A 20,581-nucleotide genomic window follows, 5' to 3' on the forward strand; every position below is an offset into this window, starting at 1 on the left:
TCATTGGTGGACACCCCATGGCCAAATCTCTGACAGCCAACAATTCCTTCATATCAGTAATACCACAGAGCATGATGCAGGACTTTATGTCTGCGTCTCAGGATACCAGGAAGAGCATGTGTCGGTTTTCAATCTACGTGTTAGTAAAAGAGTTCATGAGAGAAGACTGCGACGAGAAGCACAAATTGGATCGGTAGAGCTTAATGGAGAGGACAATGGTAACATACAGAGGAATGTGCCAGCTGTACGAGCAGTGCAACAATCTCAGTTTGTATTAGCTGTCTGCCTGTCCGTCTTCATCACATTCATTGTGGCCTTTATCCTTGGTGTTATATTAAGACCGTTTCTGGAAAAATGGTACAAACAAATACGAAGTAAGAGGAATTCTACTACATCACCTTCAAACTCGGAGACTTCCACAACTAGACAGAGGCCATATGTGAATGAAGGCTATTCGGATACAGATGACCCAGAACATGAAGTGCATGAAGGTCCAAGAGTGACATTTGGGCAAGTTACAGAAATACCGGAACAAGGAGGTGTTCCATATTATGTCACGGTAGAAGAGGGTCCATCTGGGAGCAATACAGATTATGAGAATGCAGAGAAACAGGAATCCTTGACAAAGCATATTAAGGTACGCAAAGAAGTGCCACTAAGAGAGGAAAACAAAGAAATGTCATGCTCAAGATCCACCAAGAACACTGAAAGTAGCAAAAGAATGCCATATGAATATAGCCCAGACCCAGAAGACACCACAGAATTAGAGGAGAGAAGTATTTCACCTGCATCCTCTCACTCAGGTGAACGGCAAGAGCCACAGATGTCTTATGAGCAAAGTGTAGATTCTCCTACAGTCAGCGAATATGAAGAAGAAGATGAGCAAGCCAGTACGGACCATCAGGCAACAATACCAGTATTTATTACTGATCCATTTCCATTGAAGATGTCTGAATCGAAGGAAGAGAGTGTGGATGAACTGGACCCAGATTTATGGAATGACAGTGGAGAGAGTTTTTCATTCACTGAGGGCTCGCCAAGATCAAGTAGTCGTGTTTCACATGTCGCTGTTCTTGATTATCCAATAATTGAAAAAGAAATGTCTGTAGATGAACAGTCTGATAGACCAAGCTCCTGTAACTCAAGTGAAAGTGGAGAGAGTGAAGGAGGACCCACAGAGTACACAGTCAACCCAGAGGATGATGAAGACTCAGAAACACAAGTTTCCTACTCAGAAAATGATGACATTGAAAACAGACTTTCCCCTTTTGAAGAAGATACCCTAATTGAAAACCAGAAAACAGGCACAGGAGTTCCATTCAGACAAGACACGATTACCCTGGACCCAACAGAAATACACATGACTTATACTCGAGGGGACAGTTTTGATGATGAGCAGTTTACCGAGTACAAAGAATGCTTTCATTCCTCAAATATTAAGAGTGAGTACAAAGATGAACCTACACAATACCATGTGCATCCTGTTTATAGGACCAGTCGAAAGAACACCAGCCTGATGGGGGAAGACAGATCGCATACCAGTAGCTGTAGTGAAGATGATGAAGATAAACAAGGAGACTACCCCAGGAGACTTGAGATAAGTTTAGAACATAAGGTTCCTAGCACTGAGGCCACACCAGTCATAAGCCCAGACAGGCTTCTCAATATTGACTATGACAACTCCTCAAGCAGTACAGATATAGAGGACAAGCGCAGTAAAGAGAAAGAGAGAGGGATACTTAAAAGTCTTAGTGGGCTAAGTACACTGCTGTTTAACAAAAGTGGGTCTGAAACAAATAAGAAAGATGTCCAGCCAGAACCCAATACAGCAACCACAAACAGTAAAGGTACTGGGGGCTTCTTTGGCTTATCTGTCAAAAAACAGCAAATGACGCCTTCCGAAAATGTTGACCCCACCACAAATGATAATCATTTCTTTACAACAATAGGACAAGCTTTTGATAGGCTACCAAAGCTGAAAAATTCTCTCCTGTTCTCGATCTCTGCACCTAAACCTCCACATCAACAGGAGTCTACATCTGTAATAGACAGAATATCTGAATCAGAGAGGCCCCATATGAGTTCATCTTTTGATGACAGTATCTTTGGGAAGATTGATCAAACCTTGGATCCAATACCACGAGTAAAGAGATATCTTCATTTCTCACAAAGTAGGTCATATCCTCCAATTCAAGCTCCACCTCATTCTGCTGAAGAGGAAATCATCTCTAATGAAGTTGTAAAAAGTGAATCAAAGAATCGCACTTTCTCTACTGAGGATGATGCCAGTGCAACCACTAAAGGAGATGATTTCTTTGGTCAGATAGATACATCCTTTGATGACCTACCAAAAGTAAAACGATATGTTCAGTTTTCACCATCTGAATCACAACTCTCAAATCATTCAACATCTTCAACATCAGTTAACCAAGTGGTTAGGCCTGAGGTAGTGTCAAAAACAGAATCCCCATCTGACTCAATCAGTATTTTCTTTGAAGGACGAAGTATATCACTACCTGCAATACCAAAGGTACAGAGATATGTCCAGTTCACGCAATCTGAGCATCAAACTGTGCATGAGCTCACTCCAGAAATTAAGGGAGACAGTTTCTTAGGGCAAATACCTATATCCTTTGATGATGTGCCAAAAGTAAAACAACATGTTCAGTTTTCATTATCTGAATCACAACTCTCAAATCATTCAACACCTTCAGCATCAATTAACCAAATGTCTAAGCCTAAGGGAGATTCAAAAACGGAACCCCCATCTGACACAATCAGTATTTTCTTTGAGGGACGAAGTATATCACTACCTGCAATACCAAAGGTACAGAGATATGTCCAGTTCACGCAGTCTGAGCCTCGAACTGTGCATGAGCTCACACCAACCATTAAGGAAGACAGTTTCTTTGGGCAAATACCTATATCCTTTGATGACCTACCAAAAGTAAAACGATATGTTCAGTTTTCACCATCTGAATCACAACTCTCAAATCATTCAACATCTTCAACATCAGTTAACCAAGTGGTTAGGCCTGAGGTAGTGTCAAAAACAGAATCCCCATCTGACTCAATCAGTATTTTCTTTGAAGGACGAAGTATATCACTACCTGCAATACCAAAGGTACAGAGATATGTCCAGTTCACGCAGTCTGAGCCTCGAACTGTGCATGAGCTCACACCAACCATTAAGGAAGACAGTTTCTTTGGGCAAATACCTATATCCTTTGATGACGTGCCAAAAGTAAAATGCTATGTTCAGTTTTCACCATCTGAATCACAACTCTCAAATCATTCAACACCTTCAGCATCAATTAACCAAATGGCTAAGCCTAAGGGAGATTCAAAAACAGAAACCCCATCTGACAGAATCAGAATTTTCTTTGAGGGACAAAGTATATCACTACCTGCAATATCAAAGGTACAGAGATATGTCCAGTTCACGCAATCTGAGCCTCGAACTGTGCATGAGCTCACTCCAGAAATTAAAGGAGACAGTTTCTTTGGGCAAATACCTATATCCTTTTATGAAGTGCCAAAAGTAAAGAGACACATTCTGTTCTCACAATTGGAATCTCATTACCAAACTTTATCACCATACCATCAATCAAAGAAAAAATATTCACTAACTGATGAGCAAATATCACAGGAAATAAAAACATCTCTGGTAACTAAAGATCATGCCAAACCTCACAATGTTGGAGATAATTTCTTTGGACAAATAGCTGCCTCACTGGATGGAGTGCCAAAAGTCAAGAAGTACATTCAGTTCACACAGTCTGAAGTATTTTCTGAAACTCTGTCACCATACGTTCCCTTAAATGAGATGGTACCAACCATACGAAAAGGCACAGAAGTGAAGAGAAATAATCTACCATCTAAAGATTGTAATCCAGTTGTTGATGAATACAATATCATTGGACAAATAGGTGTGCTCTTTGATGGTATACCAAAAGTAAGGAGAAGAATTCAATTTACAGAACATTCACCTCAGCCTCTTGAGTCACAGCCTCCATCCTCACTCAAACAACGAGTGACACCTGCGGTCACAGCAAAAGCAATATCGTGTTCCATATCTGATGCAAAATCAAGCCAGAGCAAAACTAATTTCTTTGACGTTATCCACGTATCCCTTGATAATATACCAAAGGTTAACAGATCTCTTCAGTTTACACAGTTGGAAGCTGAACCTTCAAATCAGTCAGTCCCTTCATTCTTTGGACAAATGGATACATCTTTTGATGAAGTCCCAAAAGTAAAAAGATACATTCAGTTCATAAAATCTCAACCCCAACCTTCAGCTCAGTCTCCTTCAACATCTGTAATTACAGAATGTGTCACACCAGAGTTCTCAACAAAAATGCAGTCTAAAAGATCCGAGGCTGAAGTAAGTCCATCCATTAAGGGAGACTATTTCTTTATGCAAATAGGTGCATCTCTTCATGAAGTGCCAAAATTGAAGAGATACATTCAGTTCACACAATCTGAGCTTCAACCTTCAGTTAAGTCACCCTCATTGCCTGTAATTACAGAATGTGTCACACCAGAGCTACTGCCAAAAATGCAGTCTACAAGATCTCAGGATAAATTAAGTCCCACCATTAAGGGAGATGATTTCTTCGGTCAAACAGGTACATCATTTGTTGGAATGCCAAAGGTGAAAAGATACATTCAGTTCACGCAAGCTGAACCCCGCATACAACTTCCGCTGTCGCACTCTTTAACCAACATGACAGAAAAAACAATACGTCCTAGCTCAGAATTAAAGAAGAAAGATTTAGCAGCTGAAGCTTACATCCAACCAGCTGCTGGTGAACACAATTTCTTTGGACCAATTGGTGCATCCTCCGAGATACCAAAAGTGAGAAGATACATTCAGTTCTCACAGCGTTCTACTCAGCCTTCATCTGTGTCTTTACACAGACAAATAGCTACACCAGTTTTGACAAAACTAGAATTAGGGAGGTCCAGTTCTTCACCTGTTGATAGCAGGTCAAATAATGAAGACACTTTCTTTAAGAAAATGGATGGATCTATTAGTGAGCTGCCGAAGGTGAAGAGATATATTCAGTTCACACAACAACATTCAGCTCCACCAAAGTCTTCAAGCACCCATAGAGTCACAGTTGATGTAGCAAAGGAAAGAGAATTATGGGGATCGGATTTATCCATGGTTGACATCAAACCTCCTGCACCAAGGGTACCAAGGGTACCAAGGGTAAATAGATACATTCAGTTTACACAATCTGAACCTTCTCCCTCAAGTCAGTCACAATCTCCAACTGAGAAAATGACCAAAAAAGAATGGAAGACGTTAGGCTCCTCAATCAATAATGATGCTAAATCAAGCACAAAAGACACTTTCTTTGATGGAATATCAGCATCTCTTGATAATATACCAAAGGTAAAGAAAGCTCTTCTGTTTACACAATCTGAGAATCAGAATTCAAATCAGACGGAAGTCCCACAAAAAGTCAAACCTCAACTAGTGACAAAATCAGAATCTGTTAGTTCCAGTTTGTTTTCTGACAAAGATGTCCTTCCAAAAAGACAAGACAACTTCTTTGGGCCACTTGGTGTATCCCTTGATGAAGTGCCCAAGGTAAATAAATATATTAAATTTTCACAATTTGAAGCTTATCCTCCAACTCAGTCTTCTGTAAACATCAAAGGAGATCAATCTCAATCGTCATTTTTCAAACCCCAAATAGTCACACCAGTGTTGGCAACAAAAACAGAGTCTAGTAGTGCTGATTCTTCATTCGAGAAAAAACACAGAACAGATATTAAGGGTGACACTTTCCTTGGACAGACAGACACATCTTTTGATGAAGTGCCAAAAGTAAAAAGATACATTCAGTTCATAAAATCTGAACCTCAACCTTCAACTCACTCTCCCACAACATCTATAATTACCGAATGCATCACACCAGAGTTCTCGACAAAAATGCAGTCCACAACATCCGAGGCTGAAGTAAGTCCATCCATTAAGGGAGATGATTTCTTCGGTCAAACAGGTACATCATTTGTTGGAATGCCAAAGGTGAAAAGATACATTCAGTTCACGCAAGCTGAACCCCGCATACAACCTCCGCTTTCGCACTCTTTAACCAACAGGACAGAAAAAACAATACGTCCTAGCTCAGAATTAAAGAAGAAAGATTTAGCATCTGAACCGGCCTCTGATGAACACAATTTCTTTGGACCAATTGGTGCATCCTCTGAGATACCAAAAGTGAGAAGATACATTCAGTTCTCACAGCGTTCTACTCAGCCTTCATCTGTGTCTTTACACAGACAAATAGCTACACCAGTTTTGACAAAATCATTAAGGACCAGTTCTTCACCTGTTGATAGCAAGTCAAATAATGAAGACACCTTTTTTAAGAAAATGGATGGATCTATTAGTGAGCTGCCGAAGGTGAAGAGATATATTCAGTTCACACAACAACATTCAGCTCCACCAAAGTCTTCAAGCACCCATGGAGTCACAGTTGATGTAGCAAAGGAAAGAGAATTATGGGGATCGGATTTATCCATGGTTGATGTCAAAGCTCCTGCACCAAGGGTGCCAAGGGTAAATAGATATATTCAGTTTACACAATCTGAACCTTCTCCCTCAAGTCAGTCACAATATCCAACTGAGAAAATGACCAAAAAAGAATGGAAGACGTTAGGCTCCTCAATCAATAATGATGCTAAATCAAGCACAAAAGACACTTTCTTTGATGGAATATCAGCATCTCTTGATAATATACCAAAGGTAAAGAAAGCTCTTCTGTTTACACAATCTGAGAATCAGAACAAAACAACAGCAAATGATAAATCCAATAATGCCGCAGATAATTTATTTGGATCATTAGATTTATCTATTAATCAACTACCAAAAGTGAAAAGGCATGTTCAGATCATGCAATCAGAACCTTATCAGTCATCTCCAGTGCCATTAAAGTATTTAAGTCACTCAAAATTGGAAAGCAAACAAAGTTTCCCATCTGAGGATGAGTTCAAACTTACTACAGAGGAAAATGATTCCTTTGGCCGAATAGATGGATTACCAAGGCTAAATAGATACATTCAGTTCAGGCAGTCTGAACCTCATATCCAAACTTTGTCCCCATCTAGCTCATCCCAAAAGTGGGGATCAATGAATATAGGAACAGAATCAAGGACATTCAAGACAAATGTAACACCAGCAAGGCCAAAAAAGTCTCTCGCACTTACATATTCTGACCAATATGATCAAAATCAGTCCCTTTCACGGATACAAGATGCATCATCTGCAGTGAAAGTGACTACAGAAACTAGTAGGCTAAACCAACTTCCTGAGCCAAAGAGGTATCTGTTCTCATCAAACCTAGATGGGCAGCCAGATGACGCATTTATTCAAGTAGAAGACGTATTCAGACGGATAAGTTCAAATACCTCATCTGGTGACAAGCAATATGCAAATACACAAGGATCAAGCAGTAGGGCACCGTTATCTACAACAGAATCTGAGACCATATTAGAATCAAAGTTGTCTGGTTTGGGTGCCTCGTCCAATGAAAGGGCTGCTTTGCAAACAAGAAAGCATCTCGTTATGGACCCTGCGCTTCAGGACGTAACACAATCCATCAGTAATAAACTTGCAGCTTCTTCAGGAGACGATGATTCTAGAGAGTATCTAAGAGACAGCTCTCTGGCCCGTGAAAGGCAGGAACGGAGAAGATTATTGTTTCAGCAGAAGAGGCGAGCAATGGATGGGTTCAGTTTGACCTCTGAGTCTTTCACATCTCAGGAAAGTGATCAGTAGGGAAGCTTGTCAGTTAAGAATGGAGGAAGATCCACTTCCTACTGAACACAGGGTGTCTACAGGAAGTAAAAGCACTGCAAACTTCAAGGAAGTAGATGCTTCAGAATCTGACAGGAGTATCTCATCCCTCAGATCCAAGTCCTGTGTGTGCTTTGAGATTGATGGGATTCAAGACGACGTTTGAGGTGTCTTTAATATATCCTACACTATTTAACTATGTAAAAAAGACTGTATAATTTTATACATTAATGTACGTATGTTTAAGTAAAATCACAATAGAATACTGATTTTAGAAACAGAAAATTTCACTAACTGAGACTAAATTGCTATTTAGTTACTTTTCATTTACTTCTAGTGAGACACTAAATATACAAACATGCACATTGACTGCAAAGGGTCTTTCACAGTTATATAAATTCATTTTAGCATTTATCTTATTTCCCTTGTCTTTTTATTATTTTTTGGATATTGTTCCCAAGACACATTATAAAACAAATAAGAAGGAATGTATGTAAAGATTAAATGTCTATTGCAAAGCAAGTCAGAATTAAAAACTAAACACACTTTGGAAATGTATGGTTTTTATCTTAATATTATTAGAATTATTACAATAGAAGAGCATGCTTGGGTCTTAGATAGCAGCATATACCTAGCACAGGAAAGAAAAGAAAATAGAGAAAACGTATAAAAGATTAAATGGCACAAATCGTTAACAAACCTCTTTATATACTGAATGTAGAGATAGGTTACAGTGAAAACAGACACATATACACACATCCATACATATATATACAGTCAGATGAGATAGTCAACCAAGCCTCCCTGCATTAGCCAACACTGCTAGCAAAACGGTCTTAGCAACAGTCGTAACACAGAGATCTGATAATCGAACACTGCCACAGGAACACATGTACCTATAGCGATGTTAAGTTATATTATCTCCAGATTGCACGTCATGGTCCTTCGCCGCCAAATACTGATTATAACCCAATTCAAAAATGTTTCACCTTTACAAAATTGTTTGCTTTGCGCAAAACGCAGGGCCTATTTGATTTATTACACATCAGCTCACCTATTCTTGTAAACGCTGTAAAAGAACACATTTGGTTATCACCGAAAGGCAAAATCATAAACCCAAAGAAGCTGTTACTCTTTTAATGGTTCGCAGATATTATGTGTTCAGTGCTTAGAATTTTAATACGTGAAAAGAAACACATCTATTAGCAAAACTATCCCAGCCATATACTTCATTACACTGTTACAGATTTAAGGTAATTACACATTCTTGAATCAGATTTTCTCATGGTAATTACCTAATTATAGTCATGAAATGTAGTTCCTCCCACTACATGTTCTAACTACATCGAAAAACTTATTTATTCAATTTATGCTCTTTGCATTTTATAGGTTTCGAGGTTTTTTTTGTTTTTTTTAAAATGATTTTTGCATTACAAACGGACTGAATGAAACTGTATCAAATCATAAAAGAAAAACAAAGCATAAACAATACATCGGCCACTGGAATCTGTCGTTATGTTATTCTTGCAAGCACGTAATTTCAAGTGCATAAATTCAGGTGCTGCAACGACTTCTGGGTGGTGTAGTTAAGCACGTGCTGAAAATGGTGAGTAAAAGAAAGCAAACGGAAAACGTTTCGGCGAATGAGGTTGAACGTGTATTTAAGCGTTAGATATCATGACAATCGTGATTTTCATAAAACAATGACTCCATGGCTGTGAAAAAAAAAAATTGAAAGCACAGTAAATTCACAAATGCCTGTACAAAAAAAAGGAAAAAGAATCGTAAAATTTCTCACACACACACAAAAAAAATTCATTTATACTCAAGACAGCTCTGCATGAAGAACGCATGCACTTTTTTGTCCACTCAGATGACACAGTCAGAGGCAAAAGTGAACATTTTACAAATGTAACTAGAATGTTAAACGGTTGCTATGCAACAGTCACTATGGGCTTACGGTCTTGCCGTGGAATCATGTTTCCCATCACATGTCCCTTCCACTTCAAGAGACAGCCTCGACATGTCATTTAACGTGAACTGAAGGAACACTTGTTTGAAATAACAGGAAGAGGGGGAAAAAAAAAACCACCAACAACAACAACAACGTGTCTGTGGGTGATCTATTAAAATAAATCGTGCCCAAGTAGATTCTACTTGGAGAGCATGAAGGTATAAGGGCACACCGTTGCATAAAACATATGGGCAATGACACATACAGCTCTGATAGGAGAAGCAATGGAAAGAAATCTGAGATCAAATTTAACATCGTATTTAGAATTGGAGTGACCAAAGAAGGGCAATCTGCAGATCTGTGTGCAATTTCTTTTTCCCATTTCTAGCCTTTCAATTCTTACTTTCATTTGAACTCCCTTTAGCAATGCTTTCTTACATGAGAGATTCACTAAGAAAAAATAACAATGGAATAAGAATGACAGCAAAACTACTTAATAACAATAATCCTCTATTCATGTTGGCACAGTAAAAGATTTTTTACCATATTGCCCGAGAAATATCAAACTTTTGTATGGTTAACAAAATCATGTTACATTACTCACATGATCACATGAAGGACACGAATATCTTTAGCCTCCACTTGTTCTTTTTTTTTTTTTTTTTTTTTTTTTTTTTTTTACAGCCATTGCTTCATCTGTAATACCAAAGACAGAGAACTGCAGATTTGCACTTTTGCGCCATGCCCCCAAACTCAGTAATTTAAAAGAAAACAAAGCATAAAAGTCAAAAGTCTTTCTCCAGAACAGCAACCATGTTAGGCAAGGTCTGAACCTTTAAAGCAATAACGCACATAGTCAAATTATGTGCTATTTAAAGATGTGGACTAAATGAGGAAGAACGACGATAAATAAAAGAAGTCAAACACATCTTTTAGAGGATTGGCGGGGGGGCGGGGGGGGGGGGGGTTTGGGGACAGCACGATGGCAGGTAGTTATTAAATATGATAAACTTCTATGATTACCCTGTGTAATGAATCAGTTTAAGTTAATCTGTACAACGAAATAGCAATGAGCACTTCAGAAAATATTCTGTAAGATGGGCCGATTTAGCGCTTTTATCTTTCATAGTTCACAGTTAATAAAACGCCACTGTGGTAACTTTTAATCGGGTTGTTTAAAGGAAAGTCTGCCTTATTAAGATGTCTTTTGCAAAGGCTTGTTTTTTTTTTTTTTTTTTTGTTTTTTTAAAGTACACACTGTAACAAGTGAGACTTTTAGGATAGGTGAGGATCTGATGTTTGGTCACTGTAGCAATGGCTATTTCGACTCATTTGCAAGACTTTTTTTTTTAAATCATCATTTTAGATGATTTTTACACGAGTTTGTATTTTAAATGAGACCCCATAATGTTTAAATCACCTGGCATTAAGAAGGGAACTATTTTGGTATTTACCCTAGCATGTGGAATATCACAGATCACCCCTCTTAAACACCCATTCAAACATTCACAGTTAGTCACGTCACAGTAGGGTGGCAGGGAGTGGCACTGAGCTTGGCCATGTGCTTTCCCATGATGCACTGCAGGTTGGTCAGGACATCAGGTAAGAATTTAGGGCTGAGGTGCTGTCTCACCTAGTCATCATCAGTGTTAACGCTCATACATAACCCTTATGAAAAGGGCAACATTTGAACGTTACACTATGGAACGCTGACACTTTTTCACACACACTCACACACACTCACACACACTCACACACACTCACACACACTCACACACACTCACACACACTCACACACACTCACTCACAAATTCACTGGCAGGATACCTACAGTCTGCCCCACTGGGTCCTGTTATGTTTTGTTTGTAAGGACCATTTCTAAGTCATTTCTTTCACTGATGCCACAGTGCCTGTTGCCGATTAATTTCTAGTTGTTGGTGATGGTAGAGGCATTGACGGTTGTTGCTATGACGACATCTCTCGGTCTTTGTACCACTCCACAAACTCATCCAACAAAACTGGCCCTGAAATACAAAAAGTACAGTAAACCCTATAACAATGTCTCTGGAATCCCCCCACACACAAATTTCTCCCCAATTTGGTCATCTGCCAATTCCCACCATACCACAGCTACTAACCGGGGCTTCCTCCAAGACGTGTGAAGCCAGCCAACAGCATCTTTTCGAACTGCTGCTCATGCTGCGTCACAGGGTGGTTTAACACACTCAGAGGAAAGCGCTATCCACCCTCTTCCGCATACATGAACTCACACTGGCTAGTATCACTGTGATTGACAGTGTGAGCGTGTATATAGAAAGCACAGCCAATTTTGCTCCCATGGATGTCTGTGGCATCGTCTGGATTCAAACTCGACGATAGGACGAACTATGTGTGGCTTGTGTGTGTGCGTGTACTTACAAGCCCCATCCTCATCATAGTTGCTGAGATCCAGGTTAATGGTCCTACTGAACTCTAGAACATTGCACCACTGGTCTTTATTTACTACTTTATACTTGGATTGCTGCAACCAATGAGGAAAAAAAAAAAAAACAGATTTCAAATACAGAACTGCTGGTTACGGATCAGAGCACAGTACTGTGGCTATAGGATAATATTCATATTCAAAACATACACTACCAGTCAAAAGTTTGCAGACACTCAACTGCAATATTTCTCATGATCTTAAAAAACTTTTGATCTGAAGGTGTATGATTGGAGCGAAATACTCCGAAAAGCAGCCGATAAGTGTCCAGCATAGGTGGGAACTCCTTTAATACTGTTTAAAAGGCATCTCAGGGGAATTCCTCAAGAAATCGGTTGAGAAAATGGCAAGAATACATTTCTGGAAATTCTAGGCGAAAAGGGCATCTACTTTGAAAATGCTAAAATATTCAATTATTTAGATTTATTTTGGATTATTTTTTTTAGATCACAACATAATTTCCATAGTTCTGATTCTGTTACTCCAGATGTTTTGATGACTTTATTATTATTCTAAAATGTGTAGAAAAAAAATAAAAATAAAGAATGAGTGTCTAAACTTTTGACTGGCAGTGTAATCAGCATGTGAATCGGATTCAAATCATTTAAATTAGTCAGACTGTAATAGAATTTAACGGAGTAGAAGAACAATAATGTAAACTGGACATAAATGATTAATGTGAAGGATGAAAGCAGCACCTCTAGAAACTGGTTAAACACAGGAAATAGTGGCCAGGTTTTCCCCAGTAGAAGTCCCAGCATGCACTTGGCAGTGTTTAAATCTAAACTCCTCTGATCTTTCTCCTGCAAAGGTACAAAAACAGTGAGGTCAGACGATAGAAGTTATACCATGCTTTTTAACCAACCAATATTTTTGCCATAAATTACAAGCTTTTTTTTAGTTTTCTGTGTCTTGAACATGTGCATAAGCTCACCTCGCAGTACTGTACAATACTGTTCATATTAACATTCAATACTAAATACAGTCAGGCTTTGTTCATGGACTATTTCAACTGATAAACTTCTTATAGACTGTTCCTCTCGCTCACTTTATTGCTCAACAGTCTGGATACTCTTGGTAAAGCTGCATACGTTTCAGTATTGTGGACGTATGAGTAGCTACACAGTTAAGAGTCAAATAATGTACAACAGCCTATATTATAGACAGGTAACGCAGAGACATGAATGGGGTCCACAGTACCCATATAATAAATTATTTATTTATTTTTATCTACAACACTGGAAAAGGCAGGAAGTTGTAAATAATTGTTTTAAATGAGTTTAGTGAAATTTACATTCACTCACCCGGGCGAAGTCAAAGGCGTATCGGTAAATGAGCTTAAAACTCGTGGCATCATTGAGGATCGACCTCAGGTAGTCTAGACAGTTCCTGAGTTTTTCAGTTGAATCACATCTGCGAAAAGTGAGGAACGTAATACGCATTGTAAGACAGTAGAAGTTGGAAGTTTGAAGCAAAAACAGAGCAGGTTCCATTCATTACACAAGTCACATAGTTTAAGAGGTGTTTACTTTATTTGAATGTGGTGTATACTCAGTATACACCACAATACTGTATACTGATGGGGGGGGGGGGGGGCTGAACAGTTTTATAACTGTTCAGTCAGTTATAAAAGCGCCAACACCTGAAGAAAAGTCTCTCATGATGGTATATCACAATATTGTGATATCATCGCCCAGCACTAGTATACATTAAAGAGGCATAGGTTATGCAAGGATTAAACTATAGGCTATATGTGTCACAGGTTATGCAACAGGTTAAGCAAAATGAACAGTCTTACTGCAGTGAACCCATTCCTTTAAGCCACTCCTGCAGGGTGAAGTAGCCCATACTCTGAGCATTCAGTTTCCAAGCCAATACCAGCATCACCACCTGTGCGCACACACACACACACACACACACACACACACACACACACACAACAATTGACTCGTAATCTAATGTGTTTTATGGATTTTTAATATAAGGTGCAAGTGAACAATAAAACCTCTATATTATTAACTACTCCATGAAAGTAGCATAAACTTTAATTATAATTTGCATTAGTGAGATCATTTTTAGTACAGATATGCCATCAACGCGCTTCATTTATAAAGCTGGACACCAAATGGATTCATTCCTCATTCGTATGAGTGCTTACGAGATTTTAAGAGATTTAATATTCATAAATATCTGGTAATTGCGGGGAAAAAAACGGTGGTGTCTTACTCGTGCTCCTGAGTATTTACCCATAAGAAGACTAAATAATGTAAACCTCAATCAAACAGCTTCAAATCATATAAATATCGGTAAGTTACTGTACTTTCTCTTATATATTGATTACACCGTCTAGATGATATAGCTTATGTATTTTAATTCGACGGATTTAATGAATATTTGGTTAAACCCCCACTCCTTCATTTTAAAGGCATTAACTAAAGAAATATTAAATATAAAAAAAAGAAAGCAAGCAAACATAAATCCATAAGTAAGACCAATAAGTCCGCGGACCCCTAGTGGTACGTGGTGTAATCGCAGTGGGTCCGTGGGAAAGTTTTTAAATTGTTTAAATATATATATAGTTTTTTTTGTTAAATGTGTCAAAATATATTAAAATATATCATATGTAAGAACAATTTAAGATACATTTTAAAATTAACCCCTTTTGTTATTTGCGTGCATTAACAAATAACGTTAGCTAAGCTGACGATCGTTCATCGATGGATAAAATAAACAAAACATAATTCAGAGAGTCATATCCAATGTCACACCAACAAGAAAATGTTAAAAAAAAAAAAAAAAATTAATCTTAAAAAGTTCTGATTCAATTTTAAATGTCCAATGTTAATATTATTAATGTTAAACATTAATAAAATAAAGTAACTTATATACAAATGACTGTTAAATATACAGCCTATATAATTGTTGTGGAGTGAGGGGGTCCTTGTGGATTGTTCGAAATATGCTTAGGGTGCGGAGCTCACAAAAGGTTGAGAACCACTGGTCTAGTGTACTATCATAAGACTTCCTATGAAACTTCATGCTTTTCTACCACAGCATCGGTGAAGGTGCACTCAGTCACAGAGACACTTCACTCAGGATTTATATAAAATAAATAAATAAAATAAAATAAAATAAAAAAAACAGACTCTGGAGACACCCACTGTCACACTCCCTTCTTATTTCTGCAGCAAAACCCAGCAGCCTTCACTATGTTTTTTGTCTGGAAGTGTCTCTTACCACTTAATATGCTGCTTTCTTTACTGACATACAAACATTTTTCTATAACATAATTTTGGGCTGGAAAACTAGTTTTTGGGAAACTAAAATAGTTTTATACTGACTTCATAAAATACAAATCTATAACAAAGTTTGTGCTTTTTTTTTAAAAAAAAAAAAAAAAAAAAAAAAAAAAAAAAGAGAATACTCTTTTTTGTAATTTGGCTCCAGATTGTGGCCTTTCAGGTGCTGTTATGGAGTTAAATAATATATATTCTTATTGGCATAAAGGCGAGTCAAAATAACTTTCATTTTTGCCGCCTGCTTGTTATTTCAGCTCGGTGAGCTTTGCCTTTTATGGCGTCACCAAATGCAACTCAACTGCGCCATGCACACGCCTGATGATTTACGGCTGATTGGCATTCACCAACATACACACACGAGTATGAAGAAAAATCAGTGCGTGATATAAATGATATAAATGCAGTAGTGATATAACTGATCTAAAACATAGAAATGAGAAAATACCAAAGAAAATACACAAATATACCAAATATGCTAATATAAAAAGCTGAACTAGTGAACTGCAGTCTGCATTCATAATATTTATTAGAATTTGCAGTGCTTTACATTCTCTGGCTCCACTCCGATATCTTCACAGAACTTCTCCATGCCTTCTGGTCCAACCACGTCGTCACAACCTGACACAGACGACATGCGTACATGTAAAAATGTACACAACAGTTTTTACACTGCATTTCACTGTTATAAACACAATCGTCAGTCAAATATCCAACATTGTCTTTTTTGTAGCTTTAAAGACAAAGAGAGATATTAAGGACCAATTATTTTCTTTTTTTTAGCTTTATCTCTTCTACATGTCTTCTATCATAACATTAGTCATCCAGAAATAAAAAGGTACCATCATATTTTGTAAAACATTTACCTGCATATTCATAAAACCACTCCAGACATCTCTTACTGGAGAAAGCTTCAGCTTCCTGGATATGCGACGACTCCTGTCTTCTGTAGACACTGAAAACCAAGACAGGTGTTTGTGGGTCAACACACACACACACACAAGGCCCTTGATGCACACTGTGTACAAAACACACCATAATATCAATGTAAATCTCAACAAGATATTTCATTGATTTTATGTTGTACGTTCAGCTTTACTACTGTATAATAATTACCTGATTAAATTACAGATATTCTTTTTTTAAAATTCATTTTATTTTCCCTTGTGTTTCAGTTGTTTCGTTTTATTGTCAGAATGTTCAAGGAACACAATAAAAACTGATTTGCATACAGTTGCAATCAAAATTATTCAACCCCCATTGCAAATCAGGTTTATTGTCAATATTTACAGACTTCCAGCTGTTTGCAATGAACAAATCAAACAAAAGCAACTGAAATAGTTCAACACAACAAATCCTTCAAGTGGTTTCCCCAAATTCAACTGAAAATGCAACTTATAATGACTTCTCCAGTTTCAAAATTATTCAACCCCCTGAATAGAATCCCTCACAACAGCACAAATATGCAAAACAGGTGTTGTCTCAAGCACACCTGATATAACTAATCAAGGGCTTCATTAGTTTCACCAGGTTTGCTTGAGCTGGAACACATGAAATACCTGAACTGGCTAGGGGCAAAAAATTAATTAAATACCTGGACGGGGCAGAAAAAGGAAGCTATCAACGGCTGTAAGCAGATTTCTGAGAAGGTAGGTTGTGAAAAACCCTCGAGTGACTGCAAAAGACCTGCAACAAGACTTGGTGGCAACAGACACTGAGATTTCAGTGAGCACAGTATGGCATGTACTAAACACTGAAGGTTTCTATGCCAGAACTGCAAGACTTACACCACTACTGACCCAAAAGCACAAGAAAAGTGACTCAAAATCATATAAATAAGCCACAGAAGTTTTGGGATTCTGTTCTGCGGAGCAATGAAACAAAACTGGAACTTTTCAGCACGATGGATCAGCGGTATGTCTGGAGGAAGAAGAATGAAGAAGGAACACTCTGTCCACAGTCAAGCATGGTGGTGGCTCGGTGATGCTCTGGGGCTGCTTTGCATCCTCTGGCACTGGAAACCTGCAGTGTGTGGAAGGCAAGATGGATTCATTGACGTATCAGGAAATCCTAGGAGAAAACGTCATGTCGTCTGTGAGGAAGCTGAAGCCTGGGCGTCATTGGACCTTGCAACACTTCCCAGGATTCTACAGGGTCATCACAGTCACCTGACTTGAACCCCATAGAAAATCTCTGGTGGGATTTGAAGGCGGCGGTTGCAGCACGCAAACCCAAGAATATTACTGAACCGGAGGCCATTGCTCATGAGGAACGGGCTAAGATTCCTCAGGAACGCTGCCAGAAGATATACATCTCGTTTGCAGCAGGTCATAAGAGCAAAAGGGTGCTCAACAAAGTACTAAAGACGCTTGCCATCAAGGGGTTGAATCATTTTGAAACTGGAAAAATCATTACTTTTTATTATTACAAATCTTACTTAGATCTTCAAAATACTTCACTGTAGGCCCGTCACGATAATTACGTTATCGTCTTATTGTACGATATATGGACGTGACCTGGATCATTTCTGCTGACCTCGATATTGCCGTTACGTTTACAAGCGGGTTTGTTTAGATAAGAATGAATGTCGCCAACATTTTAGCCTTTCGCACTGGTTCTGTCCTCTCGTCTGCTCCAGGGCTGTCCAAGTCAAGTGCGAATTTTAATTAAAACATATTGTTGAAAAAACAGTATTAACAATGTACTAATGTGCTAACAATGTTTTTTAAAGAAGAAAAATCTAGAAAGAATAGCTCTAGTGTTTGAAATAATCCAGTCATAGTCAGTAACGTCAGGGGTCGAGCCACTGAAGCTGAACAGTGACTGAACAGCGGTAAATTGATGTGCTTTACTAGCGGGTTAATTAACTCACTCAAACGCTTCCTGTACACATACGAGATTAATCAGACATTTACACACAACATAAACACAACATTACAACTTACTTCTAGAAAAAATGACACGAATGCACAAGTTGAACTTAAGTAAGACGCTAGGTAGAACAGTACGTCACGTTCTGAATACACTGTTTCCATAGCAATGCACTAAAACACACACAATGAAGAACTAAAGCATAAAGAATTCATAAAGCATTCACAGTATTGTATTACAGTAGTGAACTCATTGTAATATTATTTCAGGAGATCAGGTTTTGAAAACAAGGCCAGTTTTCACACGTTTAAGTTAATATATAAAATGTGTGAAGATTTGGTTTCATTTATGCATTCTCTCATCAACTAAAATGCCATTTCAGTCAGAGTAAAATTGACTAAAATGAATAAACATGACCTGATGAAATACTGATTAAATTTAAAGGATGTTTTTGTCAGAAGACAAAAATCTATGAGTAAAAACAGTGTGAAAATTAAAACTGGAACTGGCCTGGCAGCCTAAAAATAAATGCACTTTGTTAACTACCAGGTTTGTACACAATACATAACACTGTTTGGTTTAAATTTATTTGTTGCGCCCTCTTGTGGACTGTTCATTTAAAAGCCTGGTGTTTTCCCCTAATTGAAATAAGGTCTTTAGAATTGGAATATAATTCGAATTTTGGAAATATTCAAGTGAAAAATTCTAGTTTAGTTTTTCAGCCCTGTTGACAGCCCTAGTCTGCTCGCTGTGAGCGGAGAGCGACAGGTGAAGATAACGTGTTAATCAAGGCTAATAAGTGTCTGGATATTCTTAAGATTAAAAGTGCATTACTCTTTGAAAGGGTGTACTTGCATTATTATGCTATTATTTTATCATTATATCAGTGGCATAAAATGGTTGTTAAATGACAATATCATCAATATATCGTCCAACAAAAGTAGCTATCGTGACAGGCCTACTTCTCTGAGCCTGCCAACATGGTAAAAGAATGGGCTCCCATGAAGTTTATTTACTTTTCAGTTTAGCATCCTGTTAATCAGTACAGAAAAATGATCAAGAATCATGCCAATTCATCATCTGCAGTGACCTTCTCATGCTACATAATGTAGTTAAAGCGACAGATATCTCTCAGGGTGTGTGTTTGAAGATGGATAAGCCACCAGACTGCAATGTTGAACTAGAGGATGAACACCCTTGGCCCTACCCCAGTAAAATATTTCAATATGCTGGATCCATGATACATGCTGGTGGTAATTCATGCTGTTATGGCGTCCAGATATATCGTCCAAAACGGGAAGCAATAACCTATGCCACTATGTGTGGAACAAATAGCTGGCTGTGTACACACTACAGAAAAATCGTATACACATATATTTTTTGCTCTATGTGAATACAGGCCCCTCCAAAAATATTGGAATGACAAGGCCAATTCTTTTGTTTTTGCTACAAACTGAAGACATTTGGATTGAAGATCAAAAGATGAATATCAGCTTTCATTTCCTGATATTTACAACAAACATTTGGAGTTAAACAACTTAGAACTCTAGATGTTTTGTTTGAACCCACCCGTATTTTTTTTTTTTTTTTAATTGATCAAAAATACTGGAACATGTGACTGATAGGTGTTTCTTGTTGGTCATGGGATGTCCTGTTAGATTGATTGTTAAAATAATAGCTCCGAATGTCAACTCATGGTTTTCACCTGTGAAGACTGCATTTGTTGTTAAAAAGGATAAGCAAAAATGAAGAATGAAGCTGTCTATGGGAGAAAAGTGAGCCATTTTGAAGCTGAGAAAAGAAGGAAAATCAATCAGAGCTACTGAACAAACATTGGGTATAGTCAATACAACAATTTGGAATGTCCTGAAAAAGAAAGAAATCACTAATGTACTAACAACCAGACACTGAATGGGTCAGTCAAGGAAAACAACAGTAGCTGATGACAGAATCATTGTTAGAGCTGTGAAGAAAAACCCAAAAATAACAGTTAGTGACATCACCAACAACCTCCACAGGGCAGGGGTGAAGGTCTCACAATCCTCCATTTGAAGAAGACTTTGAGAGCAGAAATCTAGACACCATAACACAAGATGCAAACCACTCACCAGCAGCAAGAATCAGAAAGCCAGATTGGAATTCACAAAGAAATACAGAGATGATCC

General features: G+C 38.0%; 1 protein-coding gene across 2 annotated transcripts in view; it reads right to left on the bottom strand.

Moving 5' to 3' along the window:
- Nucleotides 1-8,501: 8,501 nt before the first annotated feature.
- The window catches only part of dcun1d4 (DCN1, defective in cullin neddylation 1, domain containing 4 (S. cerevisiae)), a 19,593-nt gene continuing 7,513 nt past the window's right edge, over nucleotides 8,502-20,581 (bottom strand). The window contains exons 1-8 of one of the 2 annotated variants that reach the window (XM_053613842.1): nucleotides 17,140-17,596; nucleotides 16,412-16,500; nucleotides 16,096-16,166; nucleotides 14,048-14,139; nucleotides 13,554-13,662; nucleotides 12,948-13,052; nucleotides 12,186-12,288; nucleotides 8,502-11,791 (exon numbers count right to left, since the gene is read on the bottom strand). In XM_053613842.1, the coding sequence (XP_053469817.1) occupies nucleotides 11,733-11,791; nucleotides 12,186-12,288; nucleotides 12,948-13,052; nucleotides 13,554-13,662; nucleotides 14,048-14,139; nucleotides 16,096-16,137 (510 nt within the window). In that variant the 5' untranslated portion in view covers nucleotides 16,138-16,166; nucleotides 16,412-16,500; nucleotides 17,140-17,596 and the 3' untranslated portion in view covers nucleotides 8,502-11,732. Of the gene's footprint in view, nucleotides 11,792-12,185; nucleotides 12,289-12,947; nucleotides 13,053-13,553; nucleotides 13,663-14,047; nucleotides 14,140-16,095; nucleotides 16,167-16,411; nucleotides 16,501-17,139; nucleotides 17,597-20,581 lie in introns of those variants that run through there. The other variant, XM_053613841.1, reaches the window with a different exon arrangement.

This window comes from Ictalurus furcatus, chromosome 25 (assembly GCF_023375685.1).
Source record: "Ictalurus furcatus strain D&B chromosome 25, Billie_1.0, whole genome shotgun sequence".
Taxonomy (NCBI): domain Eukaryota; kingdom Metazoa; phylum Chordata; class Actinopteri; order Siluriformes; family Ictaluridae; genus Ictalurus; species Ictalurus furcatus.